Source organism: Phoxinus phoxinus (genome assembly GCF_949152265.1).
Source record: "Phoxinus phoxinus genome assembly, chromosome: 12".
NCBI classification, from domain to species: Eukaryota; Metazoa; Chordata; class Actinopteri; order Cypriniformes; family Leuciscidae; genus Phoxinus; species Phoxinus phoxinus.
This window is the reverse complement of record NC_136887.1, coordinates 14,841,370-14,863,565: the sequence shown is the minus strand read 5'-3', so window position 1 is coordinate 14,863,565 and position 22,196 is coordinate 14,841,370. Positions and strand designations below refer to the sequence as shown.

The 22,196-nt window shown below is 38.9% G+C and overlaps 1 protein-coding gene across 1 annotated transcript in view; it reads left to right on the top strand.

Moving 5' to 3' along the window:
* The window catches only part of slit3 (slit homolog 3), a 171,812-nt gene that overhangs the window by 113,874 nt on the left and 35,742 nt on the right, over positions 1–22,196 (top strand). Inside the window, exons 7-17 of the mRNA XM_079631727.1 lie at positions 1,260–1,480; positions 2,504–2,651; positions 4,963–5,034; positions 6,841–6,912; positions 8,029–8,100; positions 11,808–11,951; positions 12,279–12,442; positions 15,746–15,896; positions 17,683–17,757; positions 18,600–18,743; positions 21,376–21,519. Coding sequence (XP_079487853.1) covers positions 1,260–1,480; positions 2,504–2,651; positions 4,963–5,034; positions 6,841–6,912; positions 8,029–8,100; positions 11,808–11,951; positions 12,279–12,442; positions 15,746–15,896; positions 17,683–17,757; positions 18,600–18,743; positions 21,376–21,519 — 1,407 coding nt within the window. The remainder of the gene's footprint in view (positions 1–1,259; positions 1,481–2,503; positions 2,652–4,962; positions 5,035–6,840; positions 6,913–8,028; positions 8,101–11,807; positions 11,952–12,278; positions 12,443–15,745; positions 15,897–17,682; positions 17,758–18,599; positions 18,744–21,375; positions 21,520–22,196) is intronic.

Below are 22,196 nucleotides of genomic sequence, written 5' to 3'. Positions count from 1 at the left end.
TCCCTCCCATCAGTCAGCCCATCAGACAGGCCAGCCCCCTCATGCGGGATTGAATTTGCTGATGCTCGGATGGCCAGCCGCGTTGCTCCCTGGGCAGTATTGAATTATCCACAGCGAGGCTTTGGTTGCTACCCAGTTCCTTTGGATTGAATTTTCTGTCTCTAATATCCCTGATATATCTGTATTGAATTTGTTGCTCGTAAAAACAACTTATTAAATCAAATGTTTAGAGATGTTGGTAATCCATTTAGTTGGATGGTGGTTTGGCTCCAGATTTCTGATGAAATAGTCGAGTTCACCTCACCTTTCCCCCACCACCTCCACCTCGCCTCCCCTTCTACAGATGTACTATCTTTGTGCATTCAATTAGATCAAATGATATCACCGCATGATGCTTGCCATTCAATAACTCAGACAAATGAAAAGCACTCCCACCGCTAGGCAAGTAGTCATCTTCTGTGTATCACGGTCGATAGGGTGTGTGTGCACGTGGAGCTGCCCCATTGTGCCCGTCCTCGGCTCATCCCATGCGCAGCTGAGGCAGCCGAGGCTCCTTCTCCCCATGTCATCCATCTTTGTAATCCCACTCATCTGTAATTAATCCGCAAAGACAGGGGGCCAGATACTGGATTTGTAATGGGAAAAGCTCTATTAAAACCGTCGCCCCCATGCTGAAATTGTCAATGAGCAGGTTTTTGTCCCCCTAACTGGATTCAGCCTGTTATTTCATTTACACACAGTGGTGACTGATATAGCTGCGCCTTTTGATTTGCTGACACCACTTTTTCTTTGAACTGTGCCTCTCGTCCCCTTCGGGTAATGGCCCTTGAGAGATTTATATTAAGATGTGAAAGATGTTATTGGGAATTGTGCCATATTGTTAAAGACCTTGATGAAATGAGGGTGCATGCTCTGGGGATTTGCGAGTGGTTTACTGTGGTCTCGGTGGAGATGTTACTATAACCTGTACAATAGAATGTCCCATTCCCATTTGTGTTGTCACTTTAATTCTGATGTGTCTGCATTTCCTAAACTTTATAGAGATTCTCCCTATGAATACTTACTTGATCCCGGCAGCTATTTCCTTGCTCTTTTGCATTTAAATGCCTTATCACATATGGTATGCCATGAAGTGTGTGGTAAACATTTCTTTTCTTCATTGTGTCTTCAAAAGCTATTTCCCGACAACTCAAGTATCATCCAATCCAGCATTCATGTTAGACATACAAACCTCCTCTGACCTTTATTGGATACTATCTCACTATCCGTCCCTCATTATTCTCTCTCACTCTCTCTCTCTCTTTCTCTCTCTCCAGTCGCCTGCACTCCAACAGCCTGCACTGCGACTGCCACCTGTCCTGGCTGTCTGATTGGCTGCGGCAGAGAAGGGGGCTGGCCCCTTTCACACAGTGCATGGCCCCCGCCCATATGAGAGGTCTCAATGTCCCTGATGTTCAAAAGAGAGAATTTGTGTGCACAGGTATGACACAGAATTTACTTTCTCTTTCAGAATGTCCTTCTTTTGTCTCCTAGCTCTAATGTCAGTTTCACTGTCTGTCCGGGTAAATCTTATTACTACAAAAAAAAAAAATATATATATTTATATTATTATAAATTATAGGTAATAGGACTTCTTCTTTTTTTCCATTGTTATATTATTTACATTGATGTTAATAACGAAAAACAAATTTCCACAAATTCCCTAAATTCTCACCCTATTGCAAAAAATATGTCTAATTCAGTATTGCAATTTTCGATAACGAAAACCATGGCACAATATTTACTTATTTATTCTGTGTAAACTAAATTCAGTACGGCAAATTCTTCCATTATAAATACTCCTCTGACATACTTTTTTACATTATAGTACTGACAGTAACAGGAGAAGTGTTATATATTTAACATGAGAATAATTTTAGTTTAATTTCTTTAAATAGGGTTCATTTTCTTTATATAAAAAAAAATATAATAATGATTAATGTGAAAATATTGGCTATTTAATACAAGTGAACACTGAGGGCCTTTTCATTGTGTTGTTTTATAAAGCCACTTCATACTTTCTGTATCTTAATGGACCTTTGGGTTTCATTGGTGAAAAAGTTCACGTTCAGCTCTTGTTAATTAAGCCCCTTTTCCTCCCCCTCTGATTAATCAACTGATGAATATACTCCAACACAAACACAAAACACGCTGCAAGAAAAGGCGTTTCTTAATTAAGCTGCGAACAATAAAACAACAGGGAGCCTGTTCTTACTGATTACGTACTGTATTAAAAGCTATTTTCATTCAATTGTGAATTAATGCTAAATCTCCAAGTCCTGAATGGAAGCTACATGACAGTTATAACTACTATTAGAAAGCATGTGTTTCTATTCATATTTGACTCAAAATGGTGTTAATGTTCCCTGTGATCTCCATTTGCATTCTTGTGTCAGTAAACCTTGTTGTCTTTAGTCGATTTTCCTCCCGATATGTTATTTTACCATCTTTTCCTCCGCCCCAGGTCCTACTCAGACAGAGCCAAGGTCATGTGCTCCCCAGGCGTCTGTCTGCCCTGCCGCCTGCACCTGCAACAACAACAACGTCATAGACTGCCGTAGAAAAGGCCTGACGGAGATCCCTGCCAACCTGCCTGAAGGAATTGTGGAAATGTATGGATTCCACTCCTTAAAATCATTTCCCTTTCTCTATTTGTGTAAAAATCTTTCAGTGTGATAAGTACTTACCGCTGGTATTGTCTGTGCGGTGATCTGCCTTCTTCCTCCTGTCATATAACAAAGGCCATTAGCAGTGCAGTGTTGCAGCCTCATTAGCGAGTGTGTTAACGTCGTGCCGCAGTTGCAGATAGATCTTGCTCAGTGCTACTGGAGGTCTACCAGCCTGTCTGCTGGGCGTAGGCAATTAGATAACCAGTCAAGGATCAAAATGAGACAAGTTATACAGAGCCCGATCTAATGTCCAGGAAAGCTGAGTGTCTTACCAGCAGATTCAATCAGTGCTCGACCAAAGTTGTCTGTGATATGGTGTGGAAATGCACACGTTTTAAATATGAAGTATATACTTAATAAGTACTCTTATACCAAGACTTTAGTAGGATCTATGACATTTCACGTCAGCAAAAGCCAATATGCTAATGAGCACACCCTGACATTACAGTAGCTGTTACAAGTTACCATTCAAGTAAACAGAAATAAGATAAAGAGAAAGAACTAGGGACAGGGAGTGTTTTTCTCTTTTTCTTGTTAATATTTTGTTTAATTAATATTAACAACATAATAGTCAGCAGCAGGTCTATTAGGTTGCATATAATATACATTGACTTAATACATAACTGACTGTTTTACATTACATTTACATTAATATCTCACCAAGATGTGCATTTTAATCAAGACCTAGAATTGTGTTGGCTTGGCTCTCATTACTGCCAATACTGTATAAAGTTATTTTAATACCCCAAATGTGGACATTTCTACACAGCCTTGCAAGGAAACTCTGCTCTTGCGAATGTTCATTTTAACCTCATTTACAGGGATGTTCTTGAAAGCCTTGGTTGTCTTTGGATGACTTTGATTACTGTGGCTTTTCATGTGATTTGGTAACTTTATATGAGAAAACCGCTGTTTTTCTAAAGCAGCTATTAGATTAATGTTATTGTCAATTTTTCTGCCTATTAACTTTTTTATATGACCTTTACAACATTGTGCTGTCCATGTTAGCTTGTGTAATGTTAATGTTAGCTTATTAATCTTAGCTCTCGGAGTAAAAAGCAATCAAATTAATGTAATTCATACAGTACTGCCATTTAAAACATCTGACCTTGTTGTTGTTCCAGCTACTTCTGTATTCAGTGTCCTTCAAATACAAAAAAAAAACATTGAAAAGAGGTTTAACGGTATCCTCCAAAAAACAAGGACGATTTGGTTGTGCATGGGAACTTTGCAAGGCCGACATTTCCATTGTGCGAATAGGCCGGGACGTTGTGTTTAATGATCATATAGCAATGCAGCAGGACGGTCACACACATGCATACTATTACAAAGAAAACACTCAATGTGCTTTGGCCGTCTTGCCTCGGGCTGATTGAATGTTCTCGTGCTTTGGAGAACGTCCATATCGTCTTGGTCAGGGTATTTGGTATCCATATTGATTCAGAGATCCTTGTTTGCACTAAAGGACAGGTAGGTAATTGCCCTGATATGTGCTGTTCCACACCGTTGTTGTTATGTCAATAGTGTATGACCTTTGCATAATAAATGGATATGCAGGCTAGGACACATTAGCCAAACCGAACCCATGGCCAAAAACAAATTGGGCTAATGAAATGATGTATAACCTGGAGCATGCAGTAGAGCTGCGCTTATTTCTCAGGGACTTGTCGCAGGTTCACTCTTATCCCAGTGAGCCAAAACACAAATTGAACACTTAATGTACAGGCTGCCGTAAAGCATTTATAGATGGCTTTCTCTGTAGACCTCCTGAAGGAGCATTAAGCACTAGCCAGACTCTCAAAAATGAAAGGTTCTTCAATGAAAGACTCTTGTGAGCACTTTAGGTTCAACAAACCACCCCTGTCTTGTCAAAAACGATTTTTTACTGAATGGGATTCTTGCTCTGCGGTTCTTGGGTGATTTAAAATAATAAAAGCATGACTAGTAAATAAATGACATTATTTAGAACAAAAATGCATTATGTTCTTTAGATAGACCGTAATGGTTTCATCTGCAGATAGTTATATAAAGAACTAAAGAACAAAAGTTATTTGTGGAGCTTAAAATCAGGCTTTTTGGTTTTAATTGGAACGTTTCGTTTTTAAAAGTGGGTCTACACATGCTTTCAGAGTCTACGTTGTTTTCTTTTCTGTGCTGTGCCATATTTGTTTTGTAATTTTATTATATGCAATTACTTGTGTAATGGAAAAGTCAGTGTTGTATAACAAAAACGTATCCATCTGTTCCCGTGTAGCCGTCTGGAGCAGAACATGATCAAGAGCATCCCAGCAGGAGCGTTCTCCACATACAAGAAACTGAAGAGAATGTAAGATCTTCCTCACACAACAACACAAACTAATGCAAACGTTCTGTTATGAAACTCTAGATGGCGCTGTCTGATGGGTCCTTAAATCAGCCTGTATGCAATCACATCATTCTCTATAGGGCGCAGCTGATGTATCAGTAGCCAATGAGCTCGCTGCTCAACTTTTAAATACCTGGTCTGCATTTGCTGTAGAAGTTGCAGCATGCTTTCAGAAACCCTCCACCTTCCCCAGCTCCACCTGTATAGATCTGCTACGGGTTATTCATGTATGCTATATTGTACAGCAGCAGCATTTCTTACTTGCTCACAGCAGCGTACTGTGTATTTATTGGCAGTAGCAAGTCCCGTACTTGCTCTGCGGCAGCAGCGTAGCAGATCTATTCAACCAAGACCAAACATATCAACATTGTCATATACATTGACGTGCCAAACACAGTTGTCATGACAGAAAGTTACCATTTAGATTTAAAATAAAAAAGATATACTTTTATTCAGCAACGATGCATTACATTTATCAAAAGTGATTGTATAGACATATAATCTTACAAAATATATGTTTAAAATAAGTGCCGTTCTTTTGAAGTTAATCAACAATCCTGAAAATGAATGTAGCCCATTTTCTACAAAAATATTATGCAGCTGTTTTCAACACTGATAAAAATAAGAAATGTTCTTTGAGCACATAATCAGCGTATTGTAATGATTTCAGAAGGATCATGTGACACTAATGATGCTGAAAACTCGTGTTATTTTAAATTGTAATAATATTTCACAATCTTATTGTTTATGATTAAATACTTTTATCAAAATCAGTTGCACTATATTTTACAGTACGTGCACTTTCAGTGTACTTAACAAGAAAGTACTGAATAATTTTAGGTAACTACAAGGGTTAAGATTAGGTTTAGGTTAATCAGTTCTTGTAATTACTACAATAAGTAGACAGTGTGCACATGTTAAACACGGCTGTAAAAAGTGCTACCAAAAAATATTACTGACCCTAAACTTTTAAATGATAGTGTACATCCAAAACGTAGTTTAAAATCAGCCAAACATTTCTTTTTTTTTCCTTTTTTTTTCTATTTGACAGATGTAGAGATATACACACTTTGTCTTTTTACACTTTTTTACCCTATGAATGAACTCTATACTTGCTGCAAGTGATCTCCTGTCAGCCACTAGAAAAAAAATTGTAGGAGGGTTCATAACACGCACAGAAGTTTCTAGAGGGATGTCACCCTGCTCAAGAAAATCTATATTTCGGACACAAATTCAGATATTTAATGAGAACTTCTCACCTCTGCTGTGGCAGTGATTCCTTGACGTGAAGAGCTCAGCATTTTGAGGAATATATTCAAACAATTCTGGGCCTCGTGAGAAAAACACACCTGAGAAAAAAATAGATACATTTGTGTACAGTTTTTGACAACCACTGAGGTGTTCATTTCTACCCCAACAACCTAAAATTGAGAAACACTGATATCTACAAGACAGAAGACAAATGATTAGTTAATCACCCTCATATAAAAATTAATAACTGGTCCACACAGCTAAATTGCTATATTCCAAGTCACGATAAAGCTTGTGAGAAGAAGTAAATGGTTTTTCAATTTTAGTTGAACTATCCTTTCAAAGATTAAATGCTAATGATGGCCACCGGTTTCTTATGTTCTTTTCCCCTCAGTATCGAGTTTGCTGGGTATTTATAGAGTATCGACATCCTGTCAGACAAATGTGCAAACCATTCCTTTGTTGGTCTAACAGTCAACTGTATTATCTCTATTTGTGTGTTTTATGTTATTACAGAGACCTGAGCAAGAATCAGATATCCGAGATTGCGGAAGATGCGTTTAGTGGCCTGCGCTCGCTCACTTCACTGTAAGTGTTTCTCACACAAAACGACACAAACATATTCAAATTCATATACCTGAGCTGCATAGCAATACATTTACAAAGATAATAAGCGTGTGTAAATGTAGACAGTCAGGTGAAAGGACAGGTGTCGAATAAATCAGCTGACAGGAGGCTGACAGAATGGAGATGAGACAGCCCACTGTCTGCGTGCGTGCGTGCGTGCGTGCGTGTGTGTGTGTGTGTGTTTACTGACATCTGCAGCAGCGTGAACACGAGGGAGGACTTTCATTTAAATCACCTCAACAAGTCAGAATGAGACAGAAGACTCAGCGTGCGCATATTAATTTGGTCAGATCTATTTCCCTGCGACCGGCCCACACAGCTGTACACGAGACTCATTTACACATGCCGTGTGATTAAAGAGACGCCGAGGGGAGGACGATGGGCTCCAGTCTCTCGGGGAATAGGAATAAAGCAAAGAGGATGCACAAGTTGTCATAAACACACAACCACACATTTGCTTGGGAATGAGAGTGCGCTGAAGAAATAGTTCAGCCAAATGTGAACATTGTTCAGAACTTATTTGAACTCAACTCCTTCTTTGTTCTATGAAACACAAAAAGCAATTGCTATGAATAGAGACTGTCGCATTCAAACTTCAAAAGGACACAAAAACATCATAAAATATCACAAACATTTTTTCATGATTCACGCTTTGTGTCAGGAACAGACAGAAATTTGATTAGTTATTGGCTGAAAATGATATCTGCATGGCATGTTGATAGGAGAAGTATGAATGTGATTTTTTAAATTATTTAATAATTAAATATTTGTTCTCAATCAGACCTTTTCAGTTCCTTTCAGACCGGATTTGTTCATCAATTAGACTGATCTGGTTCACGATCACATCTAACTGACTTTCTGACATACAGCTATATTGTATCTGAAGACTTGGGTTGAGTTTTATGAACCACATTTGATGAATCTTTTTTTTATGATTTTGCCTCCTTTTTTAAACATGAAAGCCCCTCAAAGACAGACATGTACATGCTTGATGAGTTGCACATGGATTACACATATTAAGACATTGTTGGTTGATTCATTGTTTTCTATTTGCATTGTATCTGTGTTTGTCTTCAGGGTCCTGTATGGAAATAAAATCACAGAGATCCCAAAGGGACTGTTTGATGGCCTGGTCTCCCTCCAACTGCTGTGAGTGTTGCATTTCTGACTCAATAACCTTCAATGTCAAGAATATTGTGTGTGTGGTCCTGGCCAATCCTATGTTACGGAGTCATTTTTGACCTTGTGGGGATATTTTTTTGGTCCCCGTGAGAAAAACTGATTATAAATCATGTGAAATTACCAGTAAGTAATGCAAAAATGCTGAAAATTTTGTGTGATGGGTAGGGTTAGTGTAAGGGGATTGCATACAGTTTGAACGGTATAAAAATGATGGTACCACTTTACTTTGTCCTGTTCCCTATGTACATAAATGTACAATTATTACAATAACTGAGTTTAATATCTAGGTACTAACCCCAAATCTACCCCTAAACCTAACATTAACCCCTATACACCGTAAAACAGAAAAAAGTTGCTGTCTTAAATTTTTAAGTAAAATTTTAAGTACACTCACGAACACGACGATGAAGGCAAATGTAATCTTTAATAAATCCACAGGAAGATAAATCACACGAAGAGAACGGCTCACAACACATATCACTGATGAGACCCGACAGCAAATAAATATACACAGAGGACTTATGCATACAAGCAAATGAGTATAATTAACGACACACACCTGAACTAAATGACAACTAACCAGAAACCATGACAACTGACTTAGGGGAAACGGTGCAAACTGAAAGTCCAAACTAAATCAGAGTGTGACAACAATCAACGTAGATGTCATTTCAACTTAATTACATTAAACTGACTTTAGAAAATGAGTTGAATCTTGTATAACTTATATAAAAAAAGTTGGAAATTGCTTAACTTAATTTGATGAGTTAAAGCAATATAAAACCATATGTTGTGATATATTATTTTTACAGTGTAGTTACTTTAAATTTCCCAGTATTTTCCTTGGGAAGTGCACAGTAAGTACGCGTACTGTAAAATAAAGTGCAACCTAAAATCATTATGTCTATGGAAAGTCCCCATGAAACATGTTTCTGTTATTATTACTGTAGATAATATACAGCAAGGGTGCCTAAAAATCATCAAAAGTGACAGTAAAAACTTTTACAAAAGATGCTGTTCTGTTGGAATTTTTATTCAACAAAGAATCCTGAAATACATGTATCACAGCACAACTGTTTTCAACATTGATGATAATAAGAAATGTTTCTTGAGCAGCAAATCAATATATTATTATGATTTCTGAAGGATTATGTGACACTGAAGACTGGAGCAATGATGATGAAAATGCAGCTTTACCATCACAGGAATAAATTACATTTTAAAATATATTCTAATAGAAAACAGTTATAATAATATTTCACAATATTACCGTTTTTACTGTATTTTTGATCAAATAAATGCAGTCTTGGTGAACATAAGATACTTAATTTATAAACATTAAAAAAAATTACCAACCCCGAACTATTGATCAGTGGTGTACATTTGTTTTTAAATACATTTAAAAAGTTTTATCATATATAATTTTAGCACCATAACAATTAGGTATTATCTTTTTGTGGAAGACCGTATAGTCCATGTTATCATGATTTAAGAACGTTTTATCAGTGACAGAGAAATAATACACTTTATAAAATATTTCTTATTCATTTTACATCAAGCTCTACATTGTAGAGTCTGTGTTTAGTGGAGCATTTGGACTCATTGGTTTATAGGAGGTAGAACATTCCTCCCCTTTCCCTCATAAAAGAAGGCAAAGCACTAAAAGAAGAGAGGAGAGCATGTACTGTTTTGGCTGAAGGGAGCATCAAGTTTTATTTTCTGTTCCTCATGGGGGAACACTCTCGACATCATTAGTATGTAAATTGGACTTGATTGCTAAACATGTCCCTCACACCTACTTATATTTGTGTAGACATGGAAACATTGCTCAGACATAATTTCCGCATTTAATGGTCCAAATTGAGGTGAATCTGTCGGCTCTAATGGGCCTGCTTCAGCTTATTCTAATGATTTGGGGAAATTCTGATGGCTTCTGATTTTCTTAACGTACACACTCCTGCCGCAGGCACAAACATAAGCTCACATCACCTGTTATTACGCTTCTAAAACGCCATAGATTCACTGGAGCGGCCGACCCATGTTTTCACCGTCAACTGCCATAATGACACAAATTATCTTTGTTTTCAGCAATTAGAGTTCTTCATCCTTAATGGATTTTCTTAATAAGACCCTTTCAAAGGAACACCTCAGGGCATTCCAGCCATTTCGCTTGGCTATTTTGGTGTTTCTGTGTTTCTTTCTGTTGTATATGGTTTTATTCAAGCTTCCAATCTTCTTTCTTTTTTGAGATACTCAAACCTAATTAGTTCACCCTGTGAGTAGACTAACGATGCATGCGTTTGCTCCAAGACAAAACCTCATTACAATGGCTTTCAGTAATTAAGCACACCACTGCGTTAGTCAATTGTCAGGCGGCCTGAACAGGGAAGACGTGAAGGCGGCTGGCAGTCAGGGAGGAGTGCGTGACATGACAGGAGTGACGGGTGCAACTCAGCAGCTGAATACTTCGACAACACGTTCACTGCTGTTTTGTTCACATTTGTGATCTGTGAACCAAGGAAATTACATCTATAGATTTGATTGTTTCTGATACTAACATCAAGTCACACAGATTTGACCACTTTGTGGTTCTCACACACTGACTCGGGGACTGCACTGGAAGAGGGGTTTATATGGTTACTGAGGACTGTTACAGCCACACACTCTCAACAGAGTTTACATCACAGCCTTCTGTAATGCAATAAATAATCATCAGTCGTCAAGAACAGCATAACACAATTGCAAAATTACAGAAACGTAAGTGATTGCCAGGTTTTATTTCATTTGCAGCGCAAATGACTGTACGCCGACACATGTAGCCTATCATTCCTATTTTGCACCCGACGCACGGCGGACTTTTCCCTCCACAGACGCACGTCGGTTCAGCGAAAAGAGGAGGCGTGTTCCAGCGCAAACGTTCCCTGGTGCTATTTTGCAGTTTGAGAAAACAATTCCGCCACAGACCAGGAAAAACCTAGTCTAAAGTCAGTGGCGCGTTATTCAGATGCTATTTTACGGGCGCATGCTTGGCCATAATGTAGCGTGTGCACAACGCGCATACACTTTGCTTCTCTCATCTACACAGACGCAGCAGTTCATATTTTTGCAAACCATACATAAAAATATTACCACACGAGGGAGATCATTGTGGTGTCCTAGAAGATGTGAAAAAAATAGGCATAAATCTAGCTTACATATTACCCAAATGATTCAGGCTAATTGTAGTAATGACGGATCAAACCTGTTTGATCAATAGTGACAAGACACATAGGTATATAAGGACACATGACCCGACAGCACATGACCCCGAAAGTGGGTTGGCCGTCAAGAACCAGGAAACAAAATTCTGAAGACTGCGAAATCCCCTTTACCATCGTGCGGCTGGCAAATCCGCCGTTATAATAGCAATCCGCCATGGATCAAGCAGACCTGCTCTTAAAGGGAATGTGAGATGACGCTCTGATTGGTTTATTGCATGTTACGCCCAAACCACACCTATGAGTAATGTAACTACTTCAGACCAACCCATTTTAGATTTGCGAGACCCGCCCACAAAGTTACTTGCGTTTCGCGTTTGATACTTGCGTTTCAGATCGTTAAAATAGGTCCCAAAGTGTGTTTATACTGATGAGAAAAGCTTGTCATCGTAATGAAACTTCTGTTTACTCTTCCAGACTGCTGAACGCCAACAAGATCAACTGTCTTCGTGTGAACACTTTCAAAGACCTGCAGAACCTCAACCTGCTGTCCCTCTATGACAACAAGCTTCAGACCATCAGCAAAGGCCTGTTCGCCCCTCTGCGCGCCATCAAAACACTGTGAGTTAACACACACACACACACAATCCCTCCATCCTTCACACCCACACTCAGTCCAAGAGACTCCAGTCTCTAAGCAACTGTTGAGCGGGACTGCCTTCACCCCGCAATTAATTAGCTCCAAGTAGATGGAAAAACAACAACACCATTAACAGCAGCAAGATAAATGTGAACGAAACAAAGGAAAACCTTACACTGAAAATAGCAGTTCATGTTTATGAATGCACAGCAATCATATTGCTATCACGAGATATTACTGTTTGATTGCACAGACTCCCTCGACTCTAATTAAGCGTTTTGAGTTATTGTTATGTTCGCCCTCCACAGACACCTCGCTCAGAATCCCTTCATGTGTGACTGTCATCTGAAGTGGCTGGCCGACTACCTGTTTGACAATCCAATTGAGACCAGCGGAGCTCGATGCAGCCACCCGCGCCGGCTCGCCAACAAACGCATCAGCCAGGTCAAGGGCAAGAAGTTCCGCTGCACAGGTATAGAGTTACACACGTGTGCACTGTTCAAAGAAGACTTTTTATGTAAAACAGGCCCTTTCACTTGAGCTAAATGGAACAATATGCAACAGTAATGTGTATAGACATACTTTAACATTCACAAGACGCCTTCATTAGTCCGCTCTGAAAAGTATTTCAGGCTAAGAAATCGAAATGTTTTTGACATCATGACATGATTTATGGCTGCTCATTTGCCAAAACACACTACCGTTCAAAAGTTTGCTTTAAAATTATTTTGAAAGAAGGCTCACCAAAGTTGCATTTATTTGAATATTTTGTAAAATGGAATATATTCCTGAAATGACAGAGAAATTTTCAGCATCATTACAGTCTTCAGTGTCACATGATCCTTCAGAAACCATTTCTTGTTATTATGAATGTTTAAAACAGTTGTGCTGCTTAATATTTTTGTGGAAACTATAAACAAATTTTTTTTGAATTCTGTGATGAATAGAAAGTTGAATCAATGTAAAAGCCTTTTCTGTAATTTTTTATCAATTTATCAAAAATACAGTACATAATGTATATAAAATCAGTAGTACAGTAACCAAAAATCCTGGGTGGTGAATCTGAGGGTGGAAAATTACCCACTAAATGATTGTTTTTGGTTCAAGATACATTGTCTGACATTATAAGAGTACTTGTGCTATCTGAAAGACAAGAGTTCAGCTACTGCCGACAGTGACTTGTTGATAGCTTGGAGTTCTGGCCCACCAATTGCTGCTCACATACTTCACACTGACTCCTTGCATTCAACTACATCCCTTTCCTTTTCTTATGTGTGTGTGTGTGGCATACTCTGGCCTGGAGCAGTTCTTCTCACACACTGCCAGGTTTCAGAGTGCTAATAGGACAATGCTGGCTGTTCTGAACCAGAATGAAGATGCCTTGTTAGAAGATGCTTTACGGGTCGGAACTGGCCCCCACACGCAGCCGAAAGCGGGGGGCCCCTTGAGGGACATTATTTGGTGGGAGAAGTGCAGCGGCTGTTTTCTTTGATATTAAGCCGCAGGTTTTTCTCATTAAAGTTCTGTCAGTATATCAGCACAATAACAAGTGCAACACCAGACCCCTAGTGTGTGTTTTCCACAGGCGTTACAAGTGTTTGCACATGAAAATCTGTGTTTTATGTGTGTGTACGTGTGGTGGCAGAGGGCTTTGCTCCACTCCTTTCTCCTCTGTGATGTCTTTATGTTTGTGTCTTTCTAGTCTCTGTCTGTCTGTCTGTCTGTCTGTCTGTCTGTCTGTCTGTCTGTCTGTCTGTCTGTCTGTCTGTCTGTCTTTTCGGGTGCTTTGTATTCCCAGTGGGCTAATGTCCCAGTGACCGTGCTGGGACGAGGGAAAGGGGCCGTGTGCATGGTGTCCCAGGCTTCCTGGCTGCTGTGTCCTGGCTGCTCCCTCCTCCTCCTGCTCCTCCTCCTCTCCTCCGTCCCGCTCCGCTCCGCTCCTCCACTCTGGCCTCTGGTGCAGCTGTCTCTTGTGCTTGATCTAACCATGTGCCGCCGCCTACACAAGCCTCACATGGTTCCGTCAAGCACCAGGGACCGCTGGACACACTCGCACACAGCATGGCATTCTGGGATATGTGCAGTGGCACCTTTCTTAGCCACCATGAGGAGCGAAGGTGGCGTTCTTTAACCCGGGAACAACGGATCGCTTGTGAAGAGCTCTAGCTATGTTCTCCGTCTGCATTTCAAAGGGCGTTTTTTTTTTTAAGTTCGCTCTTGTAGACATTGGGCTTTGGCTAGAAGCATCAGGGCAGCCGAACAGAGATGGTGGGAATAAGATAAACAGTGGCAGGCGAGTGATGGCTGATGGGAAGCAGACTTATCGCAGGCGGCCAGAACCTTGTGTGTTTTTCCAAAACACTTCTTAGCGCCAGACCTCCAATACCTGACCTGAGACGATGAGGTTGTGTTCGCAAACAAGTGCCTGTTACTGTTGGTGGACGTGTTTGTTGGTGTAAAGAACAAAGACTTATGTAAAATTTAAATATGTATTCCTATTTATTGTGTGGGTGAATCTCATGAAAACATGTCCAGTGCATGATCCCAGTCCAAGTCCCATTATTTGAAATCTGAACTGTATTTACAGCTTTTTTATATATATATATAAATATCTGCATGATATGTACACGTGTGCATATTTTATATATAAAAAGAAAATGTGTCCATATATTTTGCATATTTTTATAAAGCAGTCTTATTAAGACAATTAAACTGATTTCCCACAAATTATCATTATTGTAACAAATTTCAGACATTTTATTGTTGTTTTTTGTAAGTTTCATTATTTGAAATTTGAACAGTTGACATTTGCATGCTATGTACAAATTATAAATTTTAATATAGAAAAAATATGTAAAATTGTGGTCAGATATTTTACATATTTTTATAAAGATTACTCATTATTGTAATAGATTTCAGACATTTCACTTTGAGATTTTTGTCTTCATTCCTATTATTTGAAACTGTTTTATTTGAACTGTGTTACAATTCTTTTTTATTTAAATATTTGCCTGATATGTACAAATTTGAAATTATGCAAAATGTGTTCATATATTTTTAAAGATTACAAAGTCATCATTATTAAGACATAATGACTGTCTCAAATTTCACATTACTGTAATACATTTCAGATGTTTTATTTGGAGATTTTATTCTCAATACCTATTATTTGAATACCTATCTTTTTTTATTGTACACTATAACTACTAACTACTATACTATTTTTTTATTGTATAAATTGTACTATAACAATTTAAATCAGTATAAAGTCAGTACAACAAAAAACATGATGTATAAATATTGTACCGTTTATTTTTGTACTATTTATTTTACAGTACAATATGTGAATGTGGGGGGTATGGTGCCCCTAAATGCACATGGTCAAGAAAAAAAATAGAGATGTGGGAAACAATATTTAAAAAATTATTATCAATGCTTTTGCGTTTCCCCGAGAAACTTTGCGTTCGCTCAGAAAGAGCTCAAAAGGTTTTCTTGGGGGAATGCAAAATGTTTTGCGAGCGAAGGCAAAAGCATTGACTTATTATTTCCCTCTCATCTCATATTTTTTTCCACCATGTCCCTTTATGGGCTTCGTATGGAGTTGCTTAAGTCTCATGAAAATAATGTCAGTGCAAAAAGGCTTAAATTCGATGCACATCTTTTTTTTTTTTTAGCTGATCTAGACATGTGATTGAGATTTACCCGTGTGTGTGATGAGTTGGATTAGCCGTTTGAATGTCCTTCTTTCTCTGTTTGTGTCTTCTGTGTTTATTAGGTGCGGAGGACTACCGCAGTCGTCTCAGCGGCGAGTGTTTCCAGGACCTGGTTTGTCCCGAGCGTTGCCGGTGTGAAGGAACGGTGGTGGACTGCTCGAACCTCAAACTCACCAAAATACCCCCTCACCTGCCCGAGCACACCACTGACCTGTAAGAGACACGCGTTTCAGCTTACAAACACACCTAGCGACCCCATCGATAACATTCGTCTTTTACAATCCCACCTCACTAATTCTTTCGGTGTCCCTCTGTCCCAGAGGCCTCATCCTTCTCTCTTGTCCTCTAATTACGGGGTCTTGTCCCCGGCTGAGTTGTGGTGAATGAATGTCCGAGGCCTCTCCCAGGCCATTAACCACTCAGCTGCGTTTTCCCTGGGCAGAGCTAGTCAGGGTGACAATGCGTTTGTCCTTGTGTTCATGTGTAGAGGACACATCAGGGTTTTCCCTCTGCAGTCCCATCAACTCGAGTCATCTGTCACACTCTCTCCGTCTCTCTCTCTGTCTTTCTGCGGCTCAGTGACTACAGCTTGCACCCGCTAGCACAGCTGCTTATTTATAGAGCTCTTGCGGGAATGCTTGCAACCAGGAACCAGCACTTTATGTCTGATGTGCTTTCCCATGGCAGGCCCCGCTAGGGAAACCAACCCTGGGGGAAGCAAAAAGACAGCAGTGGTGCATTTACTAGACTCTACTCTCAATAATGTTTGGAAAGTCTCTCCCGACCTGTTCTAGACCTTCTTTGCAGCTGGGCTTGGAATGGGAGTCTAGCATACTGCTAAATGCATGCTGTGCAGTATATACTGCAGTCTACTTTATCATTTTCTGGTTATACTCTACATTTGGTGCACTCAAGTCCTCCTGAAAAGTTTGTATTTATGAAGCTTTGTCAGAGCATAATGTCGATGTACCTTTGCTACATAAAATTAATTTTACTCTACATTTTGTAGAGTAAAAATATACATTTTTCTACAATTTGATGAATAAAGAATGCCCGTTTTTGCTTTGTTTATATTTAATTTATGAAGTTGCTGTATATTACATTGTTATATATTCTATTGTAATTGTACAATACTATGGTATTTTGTACTGTACATGCAACTTAGTTTTATTGTAAATGGAAAAAGAAAAACATTTATTTGAACAAATTTACCATTAATACAGATGCTGCATTTATTGCAACCAAGTGTGCAGCGCAAGCAGAAACAACCATTTCTGGGATATGTTGGCTTCATATTTCTAGTGGAAGAAAGTGGAGACACACTGTCCATATTTTTTTACAGTCTTTGATTGCGTCCGACATGTTTTCTCACTGACACGTCCTCACCTCAAAAATATTTAATGAATTCCTATTGAAATTACTGGAATTATTTTATTTTATTTAAAATGTTATTTTATTTTGAAAAAAAAATCGTTTTTTGTCATGGATCTCCCAACGCCTCCTTGGAGCCTCAGTTTAAAACCCCTGATAAAAAGTAGAATGCCATCCCAAAATACAGTACGCCATCTGTTTCTGTCATACTCTTTTCCTGTCTTCATTTATCTGCATAGCACATTAGCCCGTCTTCCACATGCACTGTTATTATTTGCACAAGTGTCTGAGTATGTCCTTCATATCGATATCACCGGTGATGAGGGGCAGATGAATGTGTATGAGAGTCACATATCCAGCTCTCACACCAGAGAGAGCGATACTGATTTTTCATTACGTTGACATCACAGTCCTGATTATACAGCGTCTCCCACATAAGAGACTTGAAGACTGAAACAGAGACATCGTCTGAATGATAATCACTTTTAGCTCTTTTGTCTCCATCTCACTCCTACATGCTCCAGTGAGGTTTACTTGTGCTTTTTGCTGTGAGACTTTGTCTTATTATTATACCTTGCGAGGACTGTTGAACTATTAACCTCCGTCTCTCGATCTATCTCTTCTCCAGACGGCTGAACGACAATGAAATCCCCATCCTAGAGGCTACAGGAGCCTTCAAGAAGCTCCCAAACCTGCGCAAGATGTACGAACTGGTTTATTTCTTCTTTTCGTTTAAAGGGTTTGGCTCCTGAATGACATTGGGGTATTTGGGAAATTCAGCTTTGTATGCAGTGAATGCTATGGACAATGGGACAAGAAAAGCTTCTGGACTATTCCAACCTAGTGCGCAAAAGCATGCAGTGATTTACTGTCAGACAATATTTGCAGCTCACTCCAAAATTGGAAAAAGCGGTATTCGCTCAGGAAGAGGACCGGTGATTTATCATGCATGAAATTGCTTACTATCTAGCACAGTTATAAATTGGGCAGATCTAAAAGACTGACCTTACATTTTACTGTAGCATGGTTTAAAATTAAGCTGTGAATCATCATAAACGTGTGTTTAGGATACAACCACGACCTATTTATATGATGAAACAAAGAAATTTGCACTCTACCATTGCAAATTCTGCCATTTGTCAAAAATATGTGCATTCGGGACACATTAAAGGGATAGTTCAACCAGAAATTCTGTCATCATTTTCTCACCCTCATGTCGTTCCAAACCTGTATGAGTTTCTTTCTTCCGTTGAGCACAAAAAGAAGGTATTTTGAAGAATGTCGGTAACCAGACAGTTAACAGTAGCCATTAACTTCCATAGTAGGAAAAAAATAATAATACTATGGAAGTCAATGGCTATCGTCAACTGTCTGGTTACCAATATTCTTCAAAATATATTTTTTTGTGCAGAAACTCATACAGGTTTGGAACGACATGAGGGTGAATAAATAATGACAGATTCATTTTTGGGTGAACTACCCCTTTAAAAGAAGTGCTTGTGCGTCATGGGGAGTTGATGTTTTTCTTAAATTCCGTGTTTGCAGAAACTTAAGTAATAATAAACTCCGGGACATCCGTGAGGGGGCGTTTGATGGGGCCGGAGGTGTTTTGGAGCTGCTGTTGACCGGAAACAAGCTGCAGTCAGTCAGCGGACGGATGTTCAAGGGTTTGAGCGGCCTCAAAACACTGTGAGTATATCACCCCCGCTTCACGATTAAGCTCATTTTTCAAAAGCCAACCCTCCTTCTCCTGTTATCCTGCTCATTAAAATGAAGACATGTCTCCGAACCACGTTCGCATTCATATATTCACGCGACTCTGAATATAAATGCACAAACATTAGTTACGCCATTGGAAATCTGCTCTAAGGAATTGCTCTTATAGGCTTATTAAGAAACACATTTTCAAGAAAAATTGCCCACTCTCAACAAAAACCAAACTGTGATCGTCAGGTCTAATCAAGATGTTAACCGTATGAAGTTATTATAAGAAACTATCGGGCATAGACGTCGTCTGTGCTGGTGTGCTATCGGGAACAAAGATGCTAATGCAATGCATATTCTGAAGCCTGGTGGTTAGAAAAACCTTTCCGTAGGTCTGCTGTTGCTCTAATTAGCTTAATTGGAGAGAGAGGAGTGCACAGGAGCAAATGAATGGAATCATGGTCCTGCAATATTGGATTTAGTGGCTTTCAAATCCCAGGAGTATGTGTCCAAATTGAGTTTGCTCGTCTCAGATCCCTGTTTGTCAGAGTTTAATGCCGAATTTGCTGCTTTCAGGTTTTCATCACGGCAGACTCTGGTTTGCATTTAGCCTGTTTGTGCTGCTGAAGGCCTTTAGGAGACCCTGATTGTTTTGGGCTCCTCAGCCCTCCCCAACCACACGCACACAAACTCATCTTATCTGGTGTCAAGCAGTGAGCTGCCTCAGCTGGCCACGTCTGCTGCACAGACAGAATCTCAGAGAGCAGACGCACATGGTTACAGCACAGGCCGCGCTCCAAGATCATCGTCACACACAGACACGTTTACATAGCAGTCTCACCGGCCAGAAAGCCTTAGACTAAACCAGAGACTTATGCTGTTTAAATAAAGCTGATTGTAATGAGCATGCACTAACCCAAAGTCTACACCTAAAACAAACGTATTCTTCCTAAAAGAAGACACAAAAAATATAATATAATATAATATGCATCACCCTGAAGGGGTTTATTCTGCGATAACAACCGGCTGGATGTACATTATCCTTCTTATTACACGGCTACTTGCCACATAAGTAAATAATTAGACACTAAATATTGGGTTGGGTTGAAATATTTAATGAGCTCTTTAAACGCAAAGCTTCCGTGGACAGAGCAGTGGCTAGCAAGCGGCAAGTTCAAACTAGACGGACATTTAAGGGATGCGGTATACAGTCATACCACTCATTACACAGCATTTCGCCACATAAATAATTATGGGGATAAGAGATGTTGATTTGAGATGAAACTGTTTTAAAATCTTACCTGTTTATTATCTTATAATTAGGGCTGTCAAAAGATTAATCGTGATTAATCACATCCAAAATAAAAGTTTGTGTTTACATAATATATGTGTGTGTACTGTGTATAATTATTATGTATAAATACATACACATTAATGTATATATTTAAGAAATATTTGCATTTATATACTGTATATACATTTATATAATTTATATTATATATAAATATTTTATGTATAAATATAACCAATTTTTCTTAAATATATACATGATTGTGTGTGTTTTTATATATATAAATAATTATACACAGTACACACACATATATTATGCAAACACAAACTTTTATTTTGTATGCGATTAATCACGAATAATCTTTTGACAGCCCTAATTATAATCCATTACAGTGTACAAAACATCTGTCGTAAAATGGCAGCAGCTGCGTTTGTACGAAACAAGAGAGCGCGAGTCCGCGATACTTGGAAGACATAATTAAATAACTGAACACAAAATATAAATTTGAGTTTCAAAATTGTATTACCTCGCCAAACGCAAAACTTCACCGAAGAAAACCTGCTCCTAGCAAGAGTATAGTGCTGACGTCAGTAACCCGGATGAGCCCGTGTTATCAGTTTTTACCGGCTGGGTGATACCACTTGACCAATCAGAATCAAGTATTCCACAGAGCCATGTAATGTAATGTAATGTAATGATATAGCCTATTTAGGGTGTTCTGGTGTAAAAACAACAACTATATTTTATGATAATATATAATTAGCAGCATAATGTAGCCTATAAAAAGTTATTTATAAATAAAGATATACATATTTTTTAATGTTTTAATATACTGTATGTAACAGACTTTTAATAAAAGCTACAAATTAATATCTCATTACTGTTTTTTCTCACAAAGTGTCCAACACAATGTAGACAAAGCTTGACACACACAATGCAATATGCAGTTCATTGTCAGTTAAGCAATGTTTCACTTGAATGCTCTGATACACAGTAAGTGCTGTCTGCCGAAGCCTCATCATTTCCTTCTTGTAATCTCACAATAAAAAAATCACTCCCAATCCATCATGCAGACTCACTTTAGATTCCTGTCTCTGTATACAGCTACTTTCCTCCTTTATATTGGTGTGTGTGTGATCCTACCCACTGCATGCATGGGACATCATCTCAAAACATGTCAGCAATGATACCATAAAACCACCATTGACTTAATGCATTACAGCAGCCACAGAGTCTCATAAACACTATGCTCCTCCCTCCCCGTGAGCTGTGTGCTGCTGTCTGTCAGGGTCAATATGATCCAACCTGCCTCTGTGTTCCCATCAGGATGCTGAGGAGTAATCAGATCAGCTGTGTGGATAACGCCACCTTCACTGGCCTGAGCTCCGTGCGCCTGCTTTCCCTGTACGATAACCGGATCTCCACCATCGCCCCTGGAGCTTTCAACACCCTGCATTCCCTCTCCACCATGTGAGTCCTCCACCCTCTCACACACACACACACACACACTCTCTCTCAACACACACACGCAACACACACACACTTAACCAATAAATTAAATTAGGATAATTAACTCTCAGGAATTCATTTCTTATCAAATGAAATCAATATCAACAAAATGAATCTTTGCAAAGAAGAGGAAACACAGAAACTGCACCTGAAGTGGCATTTTGAAGCATTTACACAGACAGTTTAATGCAGCTCATAGGTGACAAATGCATAATAAATGTTTTAAACATAAAACGCTGAATATTCAAACGGCTGAACCATTCATTCAAATGATTATTTAACTGTATCAAATTATATAAATATTAAAAGACAGGATTTTTTCCCCCTTATCTTGATTATTGCTGGCATTATAAATGCTTTTTGATAGACACACACACACACACACACACACTCTATCAGTTATGCATCCATAATCAACTGAATTCTTTAGTGCTCAATTTTTTTTTTTATGATAATATGGTATTTGAAGCGAAATATCTCTATTGCCTGATAAAACGATTCACTGAAGTTGCTGTGTCTTTACCAAACCCACAAACGAGTTATTCCAAAAATTCCCTAAGACGCAGGAAATCAAACTCAGTCCGTCGGGTCACGCACCACCACCAATCAAGTGCCTATTATATCTTCATATGCAAAGC